Source organism: Rhinopithecus bieti, unplaced genomic scaffold (assembly GCF_001698545.2).
Source record: "Rhinopithecus bieti isolate Rb0 unplaced genomic scaffold, ASM169854v2 scaffold_7684, whole genome shotgun sequence".
In the NCBI taxonomy this organism is placed as follows: domain Eukaryota; kingdom Metazoa; phylum Chordata; class Mammalia; order Primates; family Cercopithecidae; genus Rhinopithecus; species Rhinopithecus bieti.
In genome coordinates this window covers 3,070,157-3,091,396 of record NW_016806071.1, presented here as the reverse complement: position 1 = coordinate 3,091,396, position 21,240 = coordinate 3,070,157, and the positions used below count along the sequence as shown (strand labels likewise).

The window sequence follows — 21,240 nt, the reverse complement described above, 5'->3', positions numbered from 1 at the left end:
TTTTTTTGAGACAGAGCCTCGCTCTGTTACCCAGGCTGGAGTGCAATGGTGTGATCTCTGCTCATTGCAACTTCTGCCTCCTGGGTTCAAGCGATTCTTGTGCCTCAGCCTCCTGAGTAGCTGAGATTATAGGTGCACATGCCACCATGCCCTGCTAATTTTTGTAATTTTAGTAGAGACAGCGTTTCACCATGTTGCCCAGACTGTTCTCAAACTCCTGGCCTCAAGTAATCCACCCGCCTCAGCTTCCCAAAGTGCTGGGGTTACAGGCATGAGCCACCTGGCCCACTGATAATTATTTTATGTTGATTGCATGTTGAATGAAAATATTTTATATATATATAAAATGTATAAATTAAAATATGTACTAGAAAATTTAAAAGTATTGTGTGAGCATTATATTTCTGTTAGACAATAGTGATTTAGATCATTAATGTAATTATTGATATAGAAGGATTTAGGTTGGTCATTTAATTATCTGTTTTCTATTTGACCTTGTAATTTTTGTTCCTCTGTGCCCCTCCTCTTGACTTCTTTTGCATTATTTAAATATTTTTAGTATGCCATTTCAACTTATCGATTGTTTTTTTCACCATATCTCTTTGTTTTTTCTTCTTTGTTTATCCCAGTGGTTGCTATAGAGCATGGTTTATCAACCTTGGCACTGTTGACATTTGAGCTCTATCATTCTTGTGATACAGCTTGTGTATGGCAGGATATTCAGCAATATCCCCACCTCTTATCTACTAAATGCCAGTAGCACCACCCCCCACAGTTGTAACAACCATAAAATGTCTCCAAATATTGTCAGATGTCTTCTAGGGTGTAAATCTCTCCCAGTTGGCAGGGCGCAGTGGCTGACGCCTGTAATCCCAGCACTTCGGGAGCCCAAGGCGGGCGGATCACCCAAGGCGGTCCAGAGATTGAGACCATCCTGGCTAACATGGTGAAAGCCCGTCTCTACTAAATATACAAAAAATTAGCCTGAATTCTCTTAGTTTTCCTTCAACTGAAAATGTCTTTATAATATTATATATTGGGATTTTCAATTTTTTTCTCTGCTTCTTCTGGGCTTCCAATGATGCATATATTAAACCTTTGGATATTGTCCCATAGATCCCTGAAACTGTTCACTTTGAATCCCTTTTCTCTCTGTTCTTCACATTTGATAATTTATGTTGATATATCTTTAAATTCACTGACTACTCCTTCATCTTTTTCTACTCATGAACCATTCTAGTGAATTTTCTATTTCAAATATGGTATTTTCAGTTCTAAAATTTCCATTTGGTTCATTTTATAGTTTCTGTTTCTCTGCTGAGAGCCTGTCTTTTTTTTCATTTCTAGTGGGGTTTCTTTACCTTGCAGTTCTAACGGCTGTTTTAAAGTCTTTAATAATACCATAAACTGGGCTTTCTTAGATTTTGCATCGTTGATGGTCTTTTACCATGAGAGTATTGGTTACATTTTCTGATTCTTTGTGTAGTGAATAATTTTGGATTGTATCCTGGACAGGGTGAATGTCCTGTTATACAGATCCTTTGGAGAATGTTGGTTTTTGTTTTAACAAGCATTTAAGCCAGTATGTTCTGACAATAAGTTCTGTCTTGCCTTCGGAAGGTGGTGGTTAAAGTCTTTGCTCAGCTCGTTAAACGTATGCCTACGTCAGAGTGAGCCTGAGACTTGTACAGGTCTGTACACAGAATTAGGGGATCCTCTTCTCTGGTTCACTCCACTGTGGACTTCTTCCCTTACTCTCCAGCCTGCGGAGGTTTCTTTTCCTAGTTCCTTTGGTTAGGAAGATGGGGTTTCTGTTAGAGTTTTAGCTACGTTTGCTGCTTCTGCTGCCATGCTGTTCCAGGGCTGTGCTCAACCTTGGGGAAAGCTGTTGAGAGAGAGCCTAAAAAGAAAAAAGGCAACCAGGACCTCACCCTTATGCAGTGGCTTCTCCAAGTTTTGACTTGCTCTGTAATCCACCTGCTTTTATTTACTTTTCAGAGTCCTCAGGTAGTTTTTTAAAATTTTTTTATTTTTATATCCAGTGTTTTCAGTTGTAATCAATGCAAGAGATGAACTGTAGTGAACATATTCTGCCTAATATGGAACTTAATCTCAAAGTTAAATGTTTTATATAGATACAGATATAAAATGATTACTTACTTACTTTTTTTTTTTTTCTTTGAGGCGGAGCTTCTCTCTTGTTGCCCAGGCTGGAGTGCAATGGGGCGATCTTGGCTCACCACAACCTCCACCACCTGGGTTCAAGTGATTCTCCTGCCTCAGCCTCCCGAGTAGCTGGGATTGCAGGCATGTGCCACGGGGTTTCACCATGCTGGCCAGGCTGGTCTCAAACTCCTGAACGCAGGTGATCTGCCTGCCTTGGCCTCCCAAAGTGCTGGGATTGTAGGTGTGAATCACCACCCCTGGCTTTTTTTTTTATCCGAGACAGAGTTTTGCTCTTGCTGCCCAGGCTGGAGTACAATGGTGAGAGTTCAGCTAACTGCAACCTCCCCCTCCCAGGTTCAGGTGATTCTACTGCCTCAGTCTCCCGAGTAGCTGGGATTGCAGGGGTGTGCCACCACACCTGGCTAATTTTTGCTTTTTTTTTTTTTGTTAGTAGAGATGGTTTCACCATGTTGGTCAGGCTAGTCTCGAACTCCTGACCTCAAGTGATCCACCCACCCCAGCCTCCCAAAGTGCTGGGATTACAAGTGTGAGCCACTACGCCTGGCCAAAATGATTACTTTCAAACTTATACTCCTTGCTTGAACTGCTCCTCCAACCTCTAGACTCAAGAATCCAGCTGCCTGCTTTTTAGGGGTTTCTTCGGATGTCTCATAAGCATCTCAAACCTAAGTCCAAAATTGAGCGATGGATATTTTTCAATCTTTTTCCTCCCTCAGTCTTCCCCATCCTTCTGTTGCTTAAACTGGAAGCCATCAGACTTGAATTCTTTTCTCTCTTTCACAGTCATCATTAAGTCTCTCTCTAAGTCCTGTTGGCTATGGACTCTACCTTCAAATACATCCGGAATATGACCACATCTCACCACTTTTGTCACTGCCAGCCTAGTGCAGAACAGCATCGTTTCTCATTTATATTATTGTTAGAGTCTTATAGCTGGTTCCCTGCTTCTGCCTTGTCTCTCTAGACTGAAGCTAGAATGTGCAGTAAATCAGTTCATTCATTCATTCAAAACCCAGTAGTTTCTCAACTCACTCAGATGAACAAGCCAAATGTGATCTGTCCTCCTTACTCCCTACTCCCATCTCTGACTTCCTTTGCTTTTCTCTGAATCGTCTACTCTGCTGCAGCCACATTGGCTTCCTTCTTCAAGCGCTGGAAGCTCGCTCCAGTTTCAGGGCCTTTGTTCCAAATATACATGATTTGCTTCCTCACTCCCTTCAGGTCTTTGACTAATGTCCTTCTCAGTGGAAGCCTTCTCCAATCACTTTGTCTGAAATATAAATCACTCACCTCCATCTTCCTTGTCTCAATGTGTCCTATACCCTTTTCCTGCTTTCTTTTTTCCCTTGGCATTTATCACCACTTTACATATTTCTTTACTTATTTTACATATTGTCTGTCTTTTCCTCACCCCTCTCCCCACAATAACTTAAACTCCATGATAGTAAGGATTTTCATTTGGTTCGCTGTTGTATCCTTAAGTTCCTAGTTTAGTTTTTGGCACAGAACAGGTATAATAATTGTTTTCCAAAAGCGTATGCATTTGTTTTCCTATCTATGCTAGGTGAGAGTGTACTTTACAGTACTTTAATTTACAGTACTTTAATCTCTGAATATTTTTAGTTGATGAGTTCAAGATAACTTCCCTTTGGAATCTTTTAATACTTTACAAGATTGTATATATTATAGGAAAAGTATAGTGAATTATTCACTTTTAGGGGTTAGCTTGTGTTTAGTTTGCTATTACTTGCTACAGAAACAATATTTAGCAGTTTGTAAGTAGCAATAGTAGATAGATTCATCTCTGATGACTACAACCTCAGAGCAATTTCTAAGGTAGAAACATACCAAAAAATAAAAGAATGCCTTAACCAATGGTTTTATCTATAACCTAGATTTAAAGCCAAATTAGAAGTGTCAGTCATCTAAAATCCTGTGATTAGTGTATTTCATTTTACCAACAGAGGAACTTTTGTTTTTGAAGGCAATATAATATATTAGCTGAGAACACAGGCTGTGGAGCCAGGGTCCCTGAGTATTAATTCTGGATCTCTTGCTGTTGCCTTGGCTGATTTCTTAATATCTCTGTCTGTTTTCTCATCTCGGAAATGAGAATGATAGCACCTACTTCATAGGATTGAAAATTAAATTATATAAATATGGTCATCTCTCAGTATCTGTGGGGGGTTGTTTCTAAGACCTCCCACAGATACCAAAATCCATGGAAGTTGCTTATATAAAATGGCATAATTTTTGCATATAACCTATGTACATCCTCCCGTATACTTTAAATAATGTCTAGATTACTTATAATAACTACACATCACTTCATTCACATGGATTCAATGTAGTACTCAGCACATACAAATTGAAGTTTTGCTTTTTGTAATTTTTTTCTTCTAAATATATATATATGTATTTTTGAGACAGAGTTTTGCTCTTGTCACCCAGGCTGGAGTGCAATGGTGCGACCTTGACTCACTGCAACCTCTGCTTCCCAGGTTCAAGCGATTCTCCTGCCTCAGCCTCCTGAGTAGCTGGGATTACAGGGTTGTACCACCATGCCTGGATAATTTTTGTATTTTTAGTAGAGATGAGGTTTCACCATGTTGGCCAGGCTGGTCTCAAACTCCTGACCTCAGGTGATCTGCTTGCCTCGGCCTCCCAAAGTGCTGGGATTACAGGCATCAGCCATGGTGCCCGGCCTCTTCTGAATATTTTTGATCTGTGGATGGTTGAATCCATGATGTGGAACCTGTGGATGCTGACTGTATATACAGACAATAATTAGAACAAGACCTGACCCAGAGTGAGTGCTCAAAAGCTATTCGCTACCTTTGACAGCATCACCACCATCATTACTGTCATTATTTGGAGTGTCCACATCTTATTACTTTATTGTAAATATGTGGAAGACAATTTTATACAATACATACATTTTTATTTACTTCTTAACCATCTGGGAGAATGACCAAATGACCAGGAAATTGACAGGAATATTGAAGCCACCGAGCACATGAAGTAATTTTTTTTTAACCTTACTTTTGTGGCTCAACAGTGTTTTCAGACATTTGTCTTCATTTTATGAAAGTGTCTTTTTTCTCCTGTTTTTCCATATTTATTAAAAATACTTGTATATAGCAGTACAGTTGAAAATAGAAGAGAACACATTTTGGCAAAATTACGCATTTTGGCAAAAAAGCTGACATAATTATTTTAGTTATAGCGTTATATACATTTCAGTTCTATTCTCCTAGTTCTCTGAATCTCTACCATATTTAGAGCAATTTTGGAAGCCAGAGAGCTCTATGGAACTAATAGGAGCTTTTGTTTCATACAGGAAATGTTCTGAAATTGTAAATATTTATTACTTTTGAAAGTGCTTATGTCAAATTGTTGTAGTTTGAACTGTTAAGAAATATTTGCTCCAAGAAATTCGTGGCTATATGGAAATCTTATAAAAGCATATCATTTGTTCTTTTGTTACTATTAACATTTGTGAATATTATTTTTTCTTCTATAGGACAAGGTGCAACACTGGTTGATAGAGGAGATAATACATATGGAGGAAAGTGGGTTATAAATCCTAGTGGTGGACTGATTTCAAAGGGACATCCACTAGGAGCTACAGGTAATACTACATACAGATTTCATACATTTTTAAATCATTTTTTCCTTAAGTGTGAACGAGTTAGTCTTTCATTTGAATGAAATATTATATTCTCTAAACTTGGTAGCTTGGTAGCTGGTGCTTTACATGATTGTTTAGCTGCAATATTTTTGATGTTCCATTAAGTAGAGCACACTTAAATAATCTTGATTAATTGATGAGAATTTGAATTAATTAAAACTAAATTCAGGATGTTTCCAAGTAGAGATCTTACTGGACTTGCTAAAAATAAGAATCATTTGAAATGAGCATGTTATTTATATGTAGTTGTATACTTGGTTGACATTGCATGGAAATTATTTTCTCTTGAGACAACTGGACTAGAATTTATAAAGTAAGAATTTTACTATGGCTCTGCTGTTGACTGGCTGGCTGTGTGAAACTATTTTATCAGTCAATCACTTTAACTTTTAATTCCTTAACTATAAAATGACAAACTTGTACAATGCAGTTTCTTTTCTTTTTTTTTTANGACTTGCTAAAAATAAGAATCATTTGAAATGAGCATGTTATTTATATGTAGTTGTATACTTGGTTGACATTGCATGGAAATTATTTTCTCTTGAGACAACTGGACTAGAATTTATAAAGTAAGAATTTTACTATGGCTCTGCTGTTGACTGGCTGGCTGTGTGAAACTATTTTTATCAGTCAATCACTTTAACTTTTAATTCCTTAACTATAAAATGACAAACTTGTACAATGCAGTTTCTTTTTCTTTTTTTTTTAAAATAAAAAATTTTAAATAAAAAAGGGACCCTCACCGTGTAGTTCCTTTTTTCTTTCTTTCTTTTGTTTTTTTTTTTTTGAGATGGAGTCTCACTCTGTTGCCCAGGCTGGAAAGAAGTGGCACAATTTCAGCTCACTGCAACCCCTGCCTCCCGGGTTCAAGCCATTCTCCTGCCTCAGCCTCCCGAGTAGCTGGGACTACAGGCTTGTGCCACCATGCCCAGCTAATTTTTGTATTTTTTTTTTAGTAGAGATGGGGTTTCACCATGTTGGCCAGGCTGGTCTTGAATTCCTGACCTCAAGTGATTTACCTGCCTCTGCCTCCCAGAGTGTTGGGATACCAGCATGGGCCACACATGGCCACAACATGCATTTTTAATGTATCACCGTCTACCTTCAAATAGTGTTATGCCATTTTGTACATAATGTAAGACTTTTACAGCTGCCTACCTATTTACCTTCTCCTATCTTTTATGTTATTGTTTCCATACACTTACTCCTAAGTATATTGTAACCCCCACAATATACTATTATTATTGTTGCTTTAAACAATCTAATATCTTTCAAAGAAATCTAAAAATTACGGGGATGATCAGTGATGTTATGGGAAGTGGCAAAATAACAACATCCAAAAGTTCTGTCCTTTATAAAAGTTTGGAGACCACTGGCAAAAATTATCAAGATCAACTTTTCCGTAACTTTAAAATTAACCAGATTTACAACAATCTGTTGGGAGTGGAGGTGGGGGGTGCTTAAAACAACAACAAAGAGCATAATCTCTGTGAGAGCAACAAGCTTTGTGGCATTTTCACCTGCCTTAACACCTCCCCCTTTCTGCAGCTCCACGGTAGCCTTGAAAACCTACAGCTTGCAGTCACGGTGAAAACTAGCAGCCTAGCTGGCACTGAACAAGTCAGAACAGAGTTGGAGCTCTTTCAAAGCCCCTTCCTCAGAGAACTGTCATTATATGACCTGTCTGGTGGTGTCCTGGTAAACCCCACTTGAAAGCTTTGTCTTTATTTCACCTCACTGAAAACTCACCCAGTGCAAAGAGTATTTTCCCTAGAGGCACTTGTCAAGAACAATCAACCACAACTGTTCAACAAAGTAGCTACCTCAGGTGCCAATTGGGGTAAACAACAAAATAACAAAAATCTTAAAAGGAAAAGTTGGGGAGTAAGATGTACATACGGGACTTTGAAAAGATCTGATATATTCCTGGGAATCTAGAAGGCTAACGGCATATATAAGATCAGAGTTGTGTACATGCTCAGGAAAGACCTGAGAAGGTCCTAGGCTCACCTCTGGCTAAACTTGGGGCTCGGCACAAGCAAAAGGCAAAGGCTAAGGTGGAATTGTAAACTGCCTGGCTGAGTACCACATCATGCAGCTAGAGGTCCAGTAAAGACCAGGAGACTTTTTAGTTCAGTCATTTAAGGACATCTCTGTGCAATCAGTAGCTGAGGGAAGAGAAAATTCAGTGGTCATGTGGGACAAAGATTACAGACTTTATAGAATTAGCTTGGAAAAGTCACTAAATAAACAACCACAACAATAAACAGCAACAACAACAACAAACTGGGAAAGAGGAGGATTTGATTGATTTTTAGAGGAGCTACGTTATATTATTTAAAATGTCCAGTTTTCGACAAAAAACAGAAAGACATGCAGATAAACAATAAAGGGTGACCTATATACCTAGGAAAAAAAGCAGTCAATAGAAACTATCCCCAAGGAAGCCAAAACATTGGACTTACTAGACAAAGACTTTAACTAGCTATTTTAAATATATGAAAGGAAACCATATATAAGAACTAAAGGAAAGTAGGATAACAATGTTTCTCCAGATAGAGAATATTAATAAATAGAAATTATGAAAAAGACAACCAGGCACAGTGGGTCACACCTGTAATCCCAGCACTTTGGGAGGCCAAGATGGGAGGATAGCTTGAGCACAGGAGTTCAAAACTAGCCCAGGCAACATAGTGAGACTTCCCCTCTACTAAAAATAAAAAATTAGCTGAGTGTGGTGGCATGCACCTGTCATCCCAGCTACTTGGGAGACTGAGGCAGGAGGATCACTTGAGCCCAGGAGGTTAAAGCAGCAGTGAACTGTGATTGTGCCACTGCATTCCAGCATTCCAGCCTGGGGAACAGAGAAAAAAACAACAAACAAACAAACAAAACAAAACAAGGAAATTAAAGAACCAAATAGAAATCTGGAGTTGAAAAGAAATCTAGCACAAGACATGAAGGATAAACCCCTAAACGTTAGTAGACATCAAAGGTACAGGTGGAGAAGAAGAACCATTTAAGAATAATGAGAGGGAATGCTCAGTTAGCCAAGGAAGGAGAGTGTTTCAAAAGTAAGAGATCAGGCCACAAAAGTTAGGTAAAGAACGAAAAGTGTCCTTTGGATTTGGCTGTTACAAAGTCGTTGGCAATCCTGGAGCAATTTTGAACAAGTGTTTTGCATGGAAGCACATGAGATTCAGAAAGAATTATAAGTGAGAAAGTGGCAATAATAGTGCAGACACACTTTTAGAAATAGTGGCTATGAATAGAAAGTGATATATATGTAAAGGATGTACCTGAATTATAGGTACACATTCTGTATGAATGAAGTCTTGGGTTTGAACCTAGCCTCTTCACTCTCTTTAGTATGTAGCTTAGCCAGTTAATCCTAGTTTCTTTTCTATAAAGTGGGAATATAGTACCTACCTTATAAGGCTGTTCTGTGGATTAAATGAGGAAATATATGTGTGTAAAGTATATGGTAGAGTCCCCCAAAAAGAGTAGGAACACAATAACTTCCAGAATTGTCTTCCCAACGTTTCCACAAAAGGAAGCCGTGATGGATCTACTTAACTGGTTCTTGTTTGTTTGTTTGCCAGTAATAAACCTCTTGTTTTTATCAAAGTATGAAGATATAATTTTTGACCATTCTGGAAAAGAATGTTCTTTAATTTGTAAAGAAAATTTGTTTTCTAGTGTGACACCCTCAAGGTACCATATTTCTATGTAAATGTTGTGCCCAATGCTACACAGACACTATTTAAAAACTATTTTCTGCCTTTGGTAAATAGACTAAACGTTTTCTTTATTCCTCAAAAGAATTAGATCATACTTCAGTGTTGATTTTGTTGCTAATGGGACATGGAGACGTCCAGATGATAATAAATATTCCTGTGGTATCGTCACTGAAGCCTTTAAGAGTTATACTGAGTTTGTGTGTGAAGAAGTGACTTAAATCCTCCTTTCAGACAGCTTCCTTATTCATATAGGAAACCTCTGTTTCATTAGGAGATGAATGTGATATTTCATTTTAGTTGTTCTTGTTGACATACAACTTTTTTCTCCTCTGAAATAGCATGTTTTTATTATTTGCTTGATTGCCATTATTAGATATTTTTGTTCTGCCATCCACTGAAACACTCAGAAATCATGCTTTATAGTAACAATATAATTTTTCATATCTATATTTGTTATTAAAATTTAGACCTAATTTTTATACAATAAAATGCACAGTTCTGCCTCTCAGAACCTTCCTGCTGCCACGTTTGCAACTTGCTGCTCTAGCCTCTGGGGCGCTTTCCATCCTTTCAGCCTGCAGACAGCAGAGAAAAAAAATTACACATATTCTTGCCCTGTGCATACCTAGAGGCGAGCAAAAAAATTAAATTTTAACCATGAGGGAAATTGTGCACATCCCCTGGTCAGTGTGGCAACCAGATGGGTGCCAAGTGCTGGGATGTGATCAATTATGAACGTGAAATGGACCCCACCAGCACCTAACATGGGGACAGCGACCTGCAGCTGGACTGCATCTCCATGTACTACAGTGAAGCCACAGATGGCAAATATGTTCCTTGTGCTCTCCTGGTGGATCTAGAACCTGGGACCATGGACTCTGCTAGCTCAGGCCCTTTTGGCCAGGTGCTTAAACCAGACAACTTTGTTTTTGGTCAGTCTGGGGCAAGCAACAACTGGGCCAAAGGCCACTACATAGAGGGGGCCGAGCTGGTTGATTCAGTCATAGATGTGGTGCAGGAGGACGCAGAGAGCTGTGACTGCCTGCAGGGCTTCCATCTGACTCACTCAGTGGGCTCTGGAATGTGTACTCTCCTTATCAGCAAGATCTAAGAAGAGTGCCCTGATTGCATCATGAACATCTTTAGTGTGGTGCCTCCACCCAAAGTGTCTGACACCATGGTCGAGCCCTACAACATCACCCTCTCCATCCATCAGCCGGTAGAGAACACTGATGAGACCTACTGCATTGACAACGAGGCCCTCTATGACATCTGCTTCCACACTTTGAAGCTGACCACACCAACCTACGGGGACCTGAACCAACTTGTCTCAGCCACCATAAGCATTGTTACCACCTGTCTCCACTTCCCTGGCCAGCTCAATGCTGACCTCCACAAGTTGGCAGTCAACCTGGTGCCCTTCCCACGTCTCCACTAATTCATGGCTGGCTTTGCCCTCTCACCAGCTGTGGAAGCCAGCAGCATCGAGCTCTCACAGTGCCCAAACTCACCCGGCAGGTCTTTGATGCCAAGAACATAATGGCTGCCTGTGACCCCTGCCACAGCTTATATCTCACTGTGGCTGCTGTCTTTGTGGATGGATGTCCATGAGCAGATGCTCAATGTGCAGAACCAGAACAGCAGCTACTTTGTGGAATGGATCCCCAACAACATCAAGACAGCTGTCTGTGACATCCCACCTCATGGCCTCAAGATGGCGATCACCTTCATTGGCAACAGCGTGGCCATCCAGGAGCTCTTCAGGTGCACCTTGGAGCAGTTCACTGCCATGTTCCCCTGGAAGACCTTCCTCCACTGGTACCCAGGCGAGGGCATGGATGAGATGAGAGTTCACCAAGGCTGAGAGCAACATGAACAACCTCATCTCTGAGTATCAGCAGTACCAGGATGCCACCACAGAAGAGGAGGAGGATTTCGGTGAGGAGGCTGAAGAGGAGGCCTAAGGCAGAGCCCCCATCACCTCAGGCTTCTCAGTTCCCTTAGCCATCTTATTCACCTGCCACTTTTCTCTTTTTTCAAACACAAATCTAGATCTCAGAATTTGTGTTTGCTGCCTCAAACACAAATCTAGATCTAGAACAGTGCCTAGCGTGTAGTAGGCACTCAATAAGTACTTGTTTGTTGAATGTTTCCTTTCTCTTTCCACTCTGGGAAGCCTAGGTTTCTGACACTCTGGGAAACCCTGTATTTCCTTCTGGTGCCCATCCCTTCCATCTGTCCAGTTAATATTTCCCTCTTTTTAAAATCTGCAAGAAGCTGGGTCTCATCCAGATCTCATTTAGAACCCACTGGGTTTTGAAACCCACGTGGATAATGGCCACCATCCTAAGCCCAAAGCGAAAGATGGTAGAAGGTGGCAGGTAGAAGTCACTACAAGGAAGGGGATGGGATTTTCCATCCTAAAAGTTTTGGAGAGGGAAATCCAGGCTACTAAAGTCATAATTTCCAGGTAATTCCATTTTCCATTTCTCAGCTTCAAGGGAGGTGTTAGCAGTATTTTCTCCATTTTCAGTCTCCCTCCAAGCTCTGCCCTTTGGAGAGGTCTGCCCCACTCTGTCAAATGGAATCTTTCCCTCTCTGACTCTGCCTCTCTCACACATTGAATTCCTCCCTTTCCCCTGATTAGAGAAGGGGATCAACGCGGGGAAAGAGACCAACCTTGGTCCCTAGGCCTCCAGAAATGCCCTCCGAATCTCTACCTTTTCTTAACCCCCAAAGAGGATTAACATCCCTGGCTTTATCTGGGATGGTATATACTGCCACATCAGTGTTTGAGTCATTCCCCAGAGGAAAGGAGAACCCTCCTCCATCTTTTTGCAACATCTCCTATCTTCCTTTTGCTATTGCTTTTTCCCCCTTACACTTGGTTTTGTTCTGTCCTACACTTCAAATTTCTATTTTGAACGTGCTGCTTTTTTTCATATTGAAAAGGTGACATTGCTCCAAGAGCCAAAAATAAATGGGAATTGGAAAAAAAATGCACAGTTCTCACAAAAACATGTACACTAATGTTTACAGCAGCATTATTCATTGTCAAAAGCTGGAAACAGGCCAGATGTCTATCATCAACTGATGAACAGAATGTGGTATATTTATTTTTATTTTTTTAGATTTTTTTTTGAGACAGTCTCACTCTGTCCCCGAGGCTAGAGTGCAGTGGTGCAATCTTGACTCACTGCAACCTCTGCCTCCCTAGTTCAAGTGATTCTCCTGCCTCAGCCTCCTGAGTATCTAGGACTACAGGCACCTGCCACTATGCCCAGCTAATTTTTATATTTTTAGTAGAGACGGGGTTTCATTATGTTGGCCAGGCTGGTCTCATACTCCTGACCTCAAGTGATCCGCCTGCCTTGGCCTCCCAGGTGTGAGCCACTGTGTCCAGCCAAAATGTGTATTTATACTATGGAATATTTTTTGGCCATGAAAGGAATGAGGTACTGAAATATGCTACAATATAGATGAACCTTGAAAACATTTTAAATTCCATTTTTATGACATGTCCAGAATAGGCAAATCCATATAGACAGAAAACAGATTAGTGGTTGCTTAGGACTAGGGAACACAGGAGAGAGATAACTAAGGGGTAGGTGTGGAGTTTCTTTTTGAGATGATGAAAATGTCCTAAAATTGATTGTGGTGATAGTTGTACAACTCTGAGAATATACTAAAAACCACTGAATTATACACTTTAAATCGATAATTGTTTTTGAAAATTATATATATATCCAGGTAGCAACCAGCCAAAGCCAGATCAAGAACATTTTTATTACCACCAAAAGTTCTAGCCTGTCTATTTCCAGTCAATCCTCTGGCCTCCCTGAAACACTTCTCTCTCACTCTCCACTACCACCAGGCTGAGATGTTTGACTTCTCTTGTGGTAGATTAGTTTTGCTGATCCTAGAACTTCATATAAATGGAATCATACAGCACACGTATGTATTCTTTTGTGTTTGGCTTCTTTCACGCAGCAGATTATAAAATTAATCCAAGTTTTTCTTTTTATCAGTAGTTAGTTCTTTTTTATTGCCAAGTAGTATTCTATTGTTGAAATATATCAGTTTGCGTATCCATTGTTCTGTGGATGGATATTTGAATTGTTTCCTGTTTAGGGCTACATGAATAAAATTGCTATGAATGTTTGTATACAAGTCTATTTGGAGACATATATTTTTATTTCTCTTGGGTTGATAACTTGGAGTGAAATTGCTGGGTCATAGGACAGATATATATGAGTCACTGTCAAAAAGGCTGGGTGCAATAGCTCATGCCTGTAATCCCAGCACTTTGGGAGGCTGAGGTGGGAGGATTGCTTGAAGCCAGGAGTTTGAGACCGGCCTGGGCAGCAAAGCAAGACTTAGTCTCTACAAAATATTAAAAAATTAACTGGGAGCAATAGCATACACCTATAGTCCCAGCTACCCAAGAGGCCGAGGTGGGGGGATTGCTTGAGCCCAGGAGTTTGAGACTGGCCTGGGCAACATGGTAAAACTCTGTCTTTACAAAAAATACAAAAATTAGTCAGGCATGGTGGCGCACGTCTATTGTCCCAGCTACCTGTGTCTTTCCATACTTTTGCAGGTATATCCATAGGATGAATTTCAAACAGTGGACTCATTGTGTCAAAGGGTAGTATATATTTTAAAATTAGTGGAGATTGCCAGTTTTTCTTCAGAAAATGTTGTATCAGTGTATGTTTCCAACAGCAGAGAATGAGAGTGCCTCTTTCCTTCACTCTTGTCAATAGTGGATTTTTTTCTCAAATGTTAAAAAATTTGCCAATCTTGACAGGTCATCTGTTTTTCTTCCCTGGGTACTGAAAAGGTAACCTAAAACACCCCAGGAAGATAGAATTTACTCAGTTTTTAAATATTCAAAGAGAGACTCGCATTTCCTGCAGTATCCTTTGATAACCCTTTCTAACATTTGAGTCTACACTGTTGGTAAATTTTTCCTTTTATCGTTAATCTTTGAGATATTATGTCTAGCGATGGGGTAGCATTTTGTGGGAAAAAAAAACTTATAAATCTTGATGACTTGAGTGGTAGTCTGAATAGGGATGAGGAATTATTGAAAAGTAAATGTTTCCTTGCTACATATTGAGGATTTAGATATATTTTGATAAATCTAGCACATGGCCATTAGCTGTAATGTGCCCCAAGAAAGAATTCAGACTCCTTGAATTTATATCACAATGACAGTTATGAGTAGCTTAAACATTTTTTCTCTAGTTACTTGGATAACAAACTGCAATAGGATTCTAAGAGATTCAGAAAATGGTCAAGTTAAGTTCCAAAGTATGTTAAGACTCTTGATGAGGGTGTAAGATTCTCTTCTGTAAATGGTATTAATTTAATTGTAAGACAGTGCTGCTTTGGTTGGGAACTCAGTATTGGGGAATTAGCTTTAAAATTAAAGCTTCATGATACTGGTTTCTGATTTTGTTTAGATCTGGATGGAAGTTTCTAGCTGCTATAACACTATCCATAATAGAAGAAAATTGTAGTTTTCAGCATTTGAATTGAGTATTCTTTTGTTCATTGTCAGTTTAAAAACATTAATTCCTTTTAGATTTCCAATCAGGAAAATTACATTAAACCTGAGCTTTTTTTTTGATTACTTTGCAGTGGTCATATTACAAAAAACACATTAGTGTTCAGGTAATAATGTCATATTTTATTCCAGTTTTCAAAGTGCTTTTACATATACTGTCCAACACTTACTGAACACTTGTGTTTTTTTTTTTTTTTTTTTTTTTTTGAGATGGAGTTTTACTCTGTTGCCTAGGCTGGAGTACAGTGGTGTGATCCCAGCTCACTGCAACCTCCGCCTCCCAGGTTCAAGTGATTCTTCTGCCTTAGCCTCCGGAGTAGCTGGGATTACAGGGACCCGTCACCATGCCCGGCTAATTTTTGTATTTTTAGTAGAGATGCACCATGTTGGCCAGGCTAGCCTCGAACTACTGACCTCAAGTGATCCACCTTCCAAAGTGCTGGGATTACAGGTGTGAGCTGTCACACCTGGCCTGATCACTTGTTTTAAATGAATAAAGGTTGGACACGGTGGCTCATGCCCATAATCCCAGCACTTTGGGAGGCCAAGGCAGGAGGATGACTTGAAGCCAAGAGTTCGAGACCGGCCTGGGCAACAAAGCGAGATCCTGGTTTCTACAGGAAAAAAAAAAAAAGAACAAGTCAAATTTGACTTTAGTTTATTCTTAGCTATCTCTACTTTTTAAAATACCCATATTAATATCTGCAATCTACTGAAAGGACATGAAAGTGCCTTTGACATAAAGCTCCTGACAAAGGATTATTGATTGCTTTGAAGCTAGAAGTGGGTTTTTTTTAGTTTGGCCTTTTGTCATAGTTCAACCTGGCCTTTTAAGCCTTTAAGAAAGGCCTCTGTGCCTTTCCAGTAGGCTTCAACCTAGTGTTAGGTCCTGATCTTCTGTTATTCAGTCAACATCAGTTCAGTAGTGACTTACTGTGTACCCACCTCATCATTAGGTACTGTAGGTCACTGGTTGTCAAATATGAGGTCTACTCATAGACCGATTTGGAGCTTCATGAAGCTTTTAAAAATATATATATTCCTGCCTGAGTGTGGTGGCTCATGCCTGTAATCCCAGCATTTTGGGAGGCTGAGGCGGGCAGATCACTTGAGCTGAGGAGTTCGAGACCAACATGGGCAAGATGGTGAAACCCTGTCTCTACAAAAAATGCAAAAATTAGCCAGGCGTGATGGCACATACCTGTAGTCCCAGCTACTTGGGTGGGAGGATAGCTTGAGCCCAGTAGGCAGAGGTTGCAGTGAGCTGAGATCATGCCACTGCACTCCAGCCTATGTGGTAGAGCCAGACTTTGTCTCCAAAAAAAAAAAGATTATATATATATATGTTCCTGTCCTACCCTTAGAAATTCTCTTTGGTCTGGGTTGGTCCTAAACAATTTATATTTTTTCAAAGTTCCCCCAGAGCTTCTCATTCATAGCCAGATTTGAGGGCTAGGGTTAGGATATACAAGGTAACTACTAGCCTCAGGAAGTGTATAAGAGGCAGATAATACAAGAATACAAATACTTATATATTTAAATAAGTAATTATAATACAAAGCAGAATGTGCTATAGGAGAAGCACAAAGCAGAAGTTTGAAGAGGAGAAAAAGGGAAGGGAGGATGGCAGGGTCAGGAAGATTTGCTAAATCCCATCACATGCCAGGTGTTTTGCCAGCATTTCTGTCTACTTGAGTTTTGGGGAAGGAGATGCAGAAAGAGGAAGGGTGTTTAAACCAAACTGTTTGCTTTTACCAAACAGGTTTAATTCCTTTTTGCCTATACAAACTCTACCTTTGTTATTTTCTCAATAATAATACACAGTACATGTACATGTACAATGTATTCAATTTTCATATCGATTTTTCTCTTTTACAAAAGAAGAAAATAGAGGCATGGAGAGTTTAAATAATTTGCATGAAGTCATCAGGCTAGAGAGTGGCAAAGCTAAGATTCAAACACAGACTATGTATTCCTAGCATCCAGGGTCTTAACCATTATACTGTGCTTCCGTGTCCTTTCCTCGGTGGAAACGCCCATCTTCAAGTGCTCTCTCAAATGTTATCCACCTTATGAAGCTCTTCCTGTTTCACTGATTGTTTCCATAGATTGAATTAATCTTTCCCTTTTCTAAACTCCCATACTCTCTCAGGACTTTTCTTTTGACATTTATGCTCATAGTATATATTATAATTATTTATACGCTTTAAAAAAATCTTCCCTATTTAAGAGCCTGTGAAGTCAGGATTCATATTTCATTTGTCTCTCTACCTTGAACAGTGCGCAATACATTGCATATTTAAAGGGATAGTTGAATCTGTTATTGCTCCTTTAACATCTAGAACGTGGCATGGAGCAAAGGGAATACATTTGTTTAATGTGAGAAGAATTAGGATCATTAGGAAGAATTCATTGGAAGGTAGATTTTGGCTGGATACAAGACAGAACTTTCTAACGTGGCTTCTCAAAAATGGAATAGGTTGCCTCCTGAGAGCATGCATTTACCTGTCACAGAGGCTGTGCACAAAAAATACATGTAACAACTTGATAGGAATGTTGTAAGGAGAATTTTGCCCGTCTGTTGGGCCTTAGATTTGATGAATTCATAGATCTTTTTCAATTCTATTATAAGATGCTCTGATCTCCTGTGGGAAGTAATTATTTCTTTTTCTGCATTCACGTAGTTCTTGATGTTTTAATGACACGTATATTATTATTCTATCCTGTGATTTTTGTTTACATGTTTCAGTACTTTTACAGGCATTATAAACTTCTTAGGTCTTAAGAATTTGGGTGAAAATGATATGAGAATAAGTGGAATTTTAGCCAAGGGACCTAGCATTTTCAAATCAAACCATGGCTTAGCTCTCCTACTCTATAAGAGGTTGCCAAAATAAATCCTAGGATGATGACTGGTAAGACCTAAATCCAATATAAACTCTTAAAAAGCCAGCAAGGCAGTAAGGGCTAATTAGCTTTTCACCAAAATTTCTGTTTTACCTTTCATCATATCCTCCAGGACACCCATCCTTATTTCCATTGCCCAGAGTTTTGCATTTTTACCACTGCAATGTGAGGAGAGGTAAATTTTATCATTAAACTCTATTTGTGCCAGGACAAATAGCCCAGGAGATGGTGTCTACCCTAGATACCTGTTGCTAGCTAGAGATAACTAGGAGAAAGCCCTGAATTTCTATTTCTATTTCTTTTCTTTTTTTTATTTTTGAAACCAAGGTTTTGCTTTGTTGCTCTGGCTGGAGTGGAGTGGCATGATCACGGCTCACTGTAGCCTCGGTTTCTTGGGCTCAGATGATTCTCCTATCTCAGTCTTCCAAGTAGTTTGGACTACAGGCACGCACCTTCATACGTGGCTAATTTTTTATATTATTGGTAGAGACAGGGTTTCACCATGTTGCCAAGGCTGGTCTCGAACTCCTAGGCTAAAGCGATCCACCCATGTCGGTCTTCCAAAGTGCTGGGATTACAGGCATGAACCGTCATGCCCTCTTTTTCTTTTTTTGAGATAGAGTCTTGCTCTGTTGCCCAGGCTGAAGTGCAGTGCAGACATGGTGCAAACATGGCTCACTGAATGAAGTCTCTACTTCCTGGGCTCAAATGATCCTCCCACCTCAGTCTCCCAAGTAGCTGGGACCACAGGTGCACACCATCACACCCAGCTAATTTTATTTTATTTTTTCTTTTGTAGAGGTGGGGTCTCCCTATGCTTCCCAGGCTGGTCTCAAACTCCTGTGCTCAAGCAGTCCTCTCTCCTTGGCCTCCCAAAAAGCTGGGATTACAGGCATGAGTCACCACACCCAGCCCCTTTTTCTTTCTTCACAATTTTGCGGATAGAAGATTCGTTCTTACCATAGATCTTAGCAACCTCAGCATACCATTTTTTACCCTTAAAGTTGGGAACTTCCACCTTTTCACTTAAAGGAAGCACTTGTATGCACATCTGAATTGTCACTTCACTCCTCTTGCGCTTTGGGGCCATCATTAAGTAAACTAAGGATGACTTGAACATGAGCACTGCAGTACCCATCACAGTCCTTCTAATAACAGAGATAGTTACTAACTGACTAATGGGTGGGTAGGATATACCACTTGGATATGCTGGGCAAAAGGATGATTCACATCCCAGGTGGGATGGGGCTGAATGGCGTGAGATTTTATCATGCTACTCAGAACAGCATACAACTTAAAACTTATGAATTGTTTATTTCTGGCATTTTCTGTTCAGTATTTTTAGACCATAATTGACTGAGAGTAACTGAAACTGTGGAAAGTGAAACCATGGATGTGAGGGCACTACTGTATTTTACTTTTGTTTTTGAAATATATTTTACATGTGATAGATAATTTTGTCAGGCCTCTAAGCCCAAGCTAAGCCATCATATCCTCTGTGACTTACACATATACATCCAGATGGCCTGAAGCAACTGAAGATACACAAAAGAAGTGAAAATAGCCAGTTCCTGCCTTAACTGATGACATGCCACCATTGTGATCTGTTCCTGCCCCACTCTAACTGATCAATTGACTTTGTGACAATACATCCTCCCTGCCCTTGGGATAATGTACTTTGTGATATTCCCCTGCCCTTGTGAATGTACTTTGTACAATATACCCTCCCTGCCCTTAAAGGTTCCAAGATGGCCGAATAGGAACAGCTCCAGTCTATAGTTCCCAGTGTGAGTGACGCAGAAGACAGGTGATTTCTGCATTTCCAACTGAGCTACCAGGTTCATCTCACTGGGGCTTGTTGGACTGTGGGTGCAGTCCATGTAGTGTGAGCCAAAGCAGGACGGGGTATTGCCTCACCCAGGAAGCACAAGTGGTCGGGGAATTCCCTTTCCTAGCCAAGGGAAGCTGTGGCAGATGGCACCTGGAAAATCGGGACACTCCCACCCTAATACTGTGCTTTTCCAACAGTCTTAGCAAATGGCACACCAGGAGATTATATCCCGCAGCTGGCTTGGAGGGTCCCATGCCCACAGAGCCTCATTCACTGCTAGCGCAGCAATCTGAGATCGAATTGCAAGGTGGCAGTGAGGCTGGGGAAGGGGCGTCTGCCATTGCTGAGGCTTGAGTAGGTAAATAAAGCGGCCAGGAAGCTCGAACTCGGTGGAGCCCACCACAGCTCAGCAAGGCCTGCCTACCTCTGTAGACTCCACCTCTGGGGGCAGGGCATAGCTGAAAAAAAGGCAGCAGAAATTTCTGCAGACTTAAACGTCCCTGTCTGACAGCTTTGAAGAGAGTAGTGGTTCTCCCAGCATAGATTTTGAGATCTGAGAACGAACAGGCTGCCTCTTCAAGTGGGTCCCTGACCCCTGAGTAGACTAACTGGGAGACACCTCCCAGCAGGGGGCGACCAACACCTCATACAGCAGGGTACCCTTCTGAGATGAAGCTTCCAGGGGAAGGATCAGGCAGCAACATTTACCGTTCTGCAATATTTGCTGTTCTGCAGCCTCTGCTGGCGATACCCAGGCAAACAGGGTCTGGAGTGGACCTCCAGCAAACTCCAACAGACCTGCAGCTGAGGGTCCTGACTGTTAGAAGGAAAATTAACAAACAGAAAGGACATCCACACCAAAACCCCATCTGTGTGTCACCATCATCAAAGACCAAAGGTAGATAAAACCACAATGATGGGGAGAAACCAGAGCAGAAAAGCTGAAAATTCTAAAAATCAGAGTGCTTCTTCCCTCCAAAGGAACGCAGCTCCTCGCCAGCAACGGAACAAAGCTGGATGGAAAATGACTTTGACGAGTTAAGAGAAGAAGTCTTCAGACGATTGGTAATAACAAACTTCTCCAAGCTAAAGGAGGATGTTCGAACCCATTGCAAAGAAGCTAAATACCTTGAAAAAAGATTAGATGAATGGCTAACTAGAATAAAGAGCATAGAGAAGACCTTAAATGACCTGATGGAGCTGAAAACGATGGCACGAGAACTATGTGATGCTTACTCAAGCTTCAGTAACCAGTTCAATCAAGTGGAAGAAAGGATATCAGTGATTGAAGATCAAATGAATGAAATAAAGC

The 21,240-nt window shown here is 40.4% G+C and overlaps 1 protein-coding gene and 1 pseudogene across 2 annotated transcripts in view; both read left to right on the top strand.

Moving 5' to 3' along the window:
* SCP2 (sterol carrier protein 2) overlaps positions 1-21,240 on the top strand; it is a 136,497-nt gene that overhangs the window by 65,367 nt on the left and 49,890 nt on the right. Inside the window, exon 10 of the mRNA XM_017874501.1 lies at positions 5,590-5,818. Coding sequence (XP_017729990.1) covers positions 5,590-5,818 — 229 coding nt within the window. The remainder of the gene's footprint in view (positions 1-5,589; positions 5,819-21,240) is intronic.
* On the top strand, positions 8,752-12,755 carry LOC108531230 (tubulin beta-7 chain pseudogene; annotated as a pseudogene). Its single transcript, XR_001886107.1, has one exon. The product of XR_001886107.1 is annotated as a tubulin beta-7 chain pseudogene (transcript).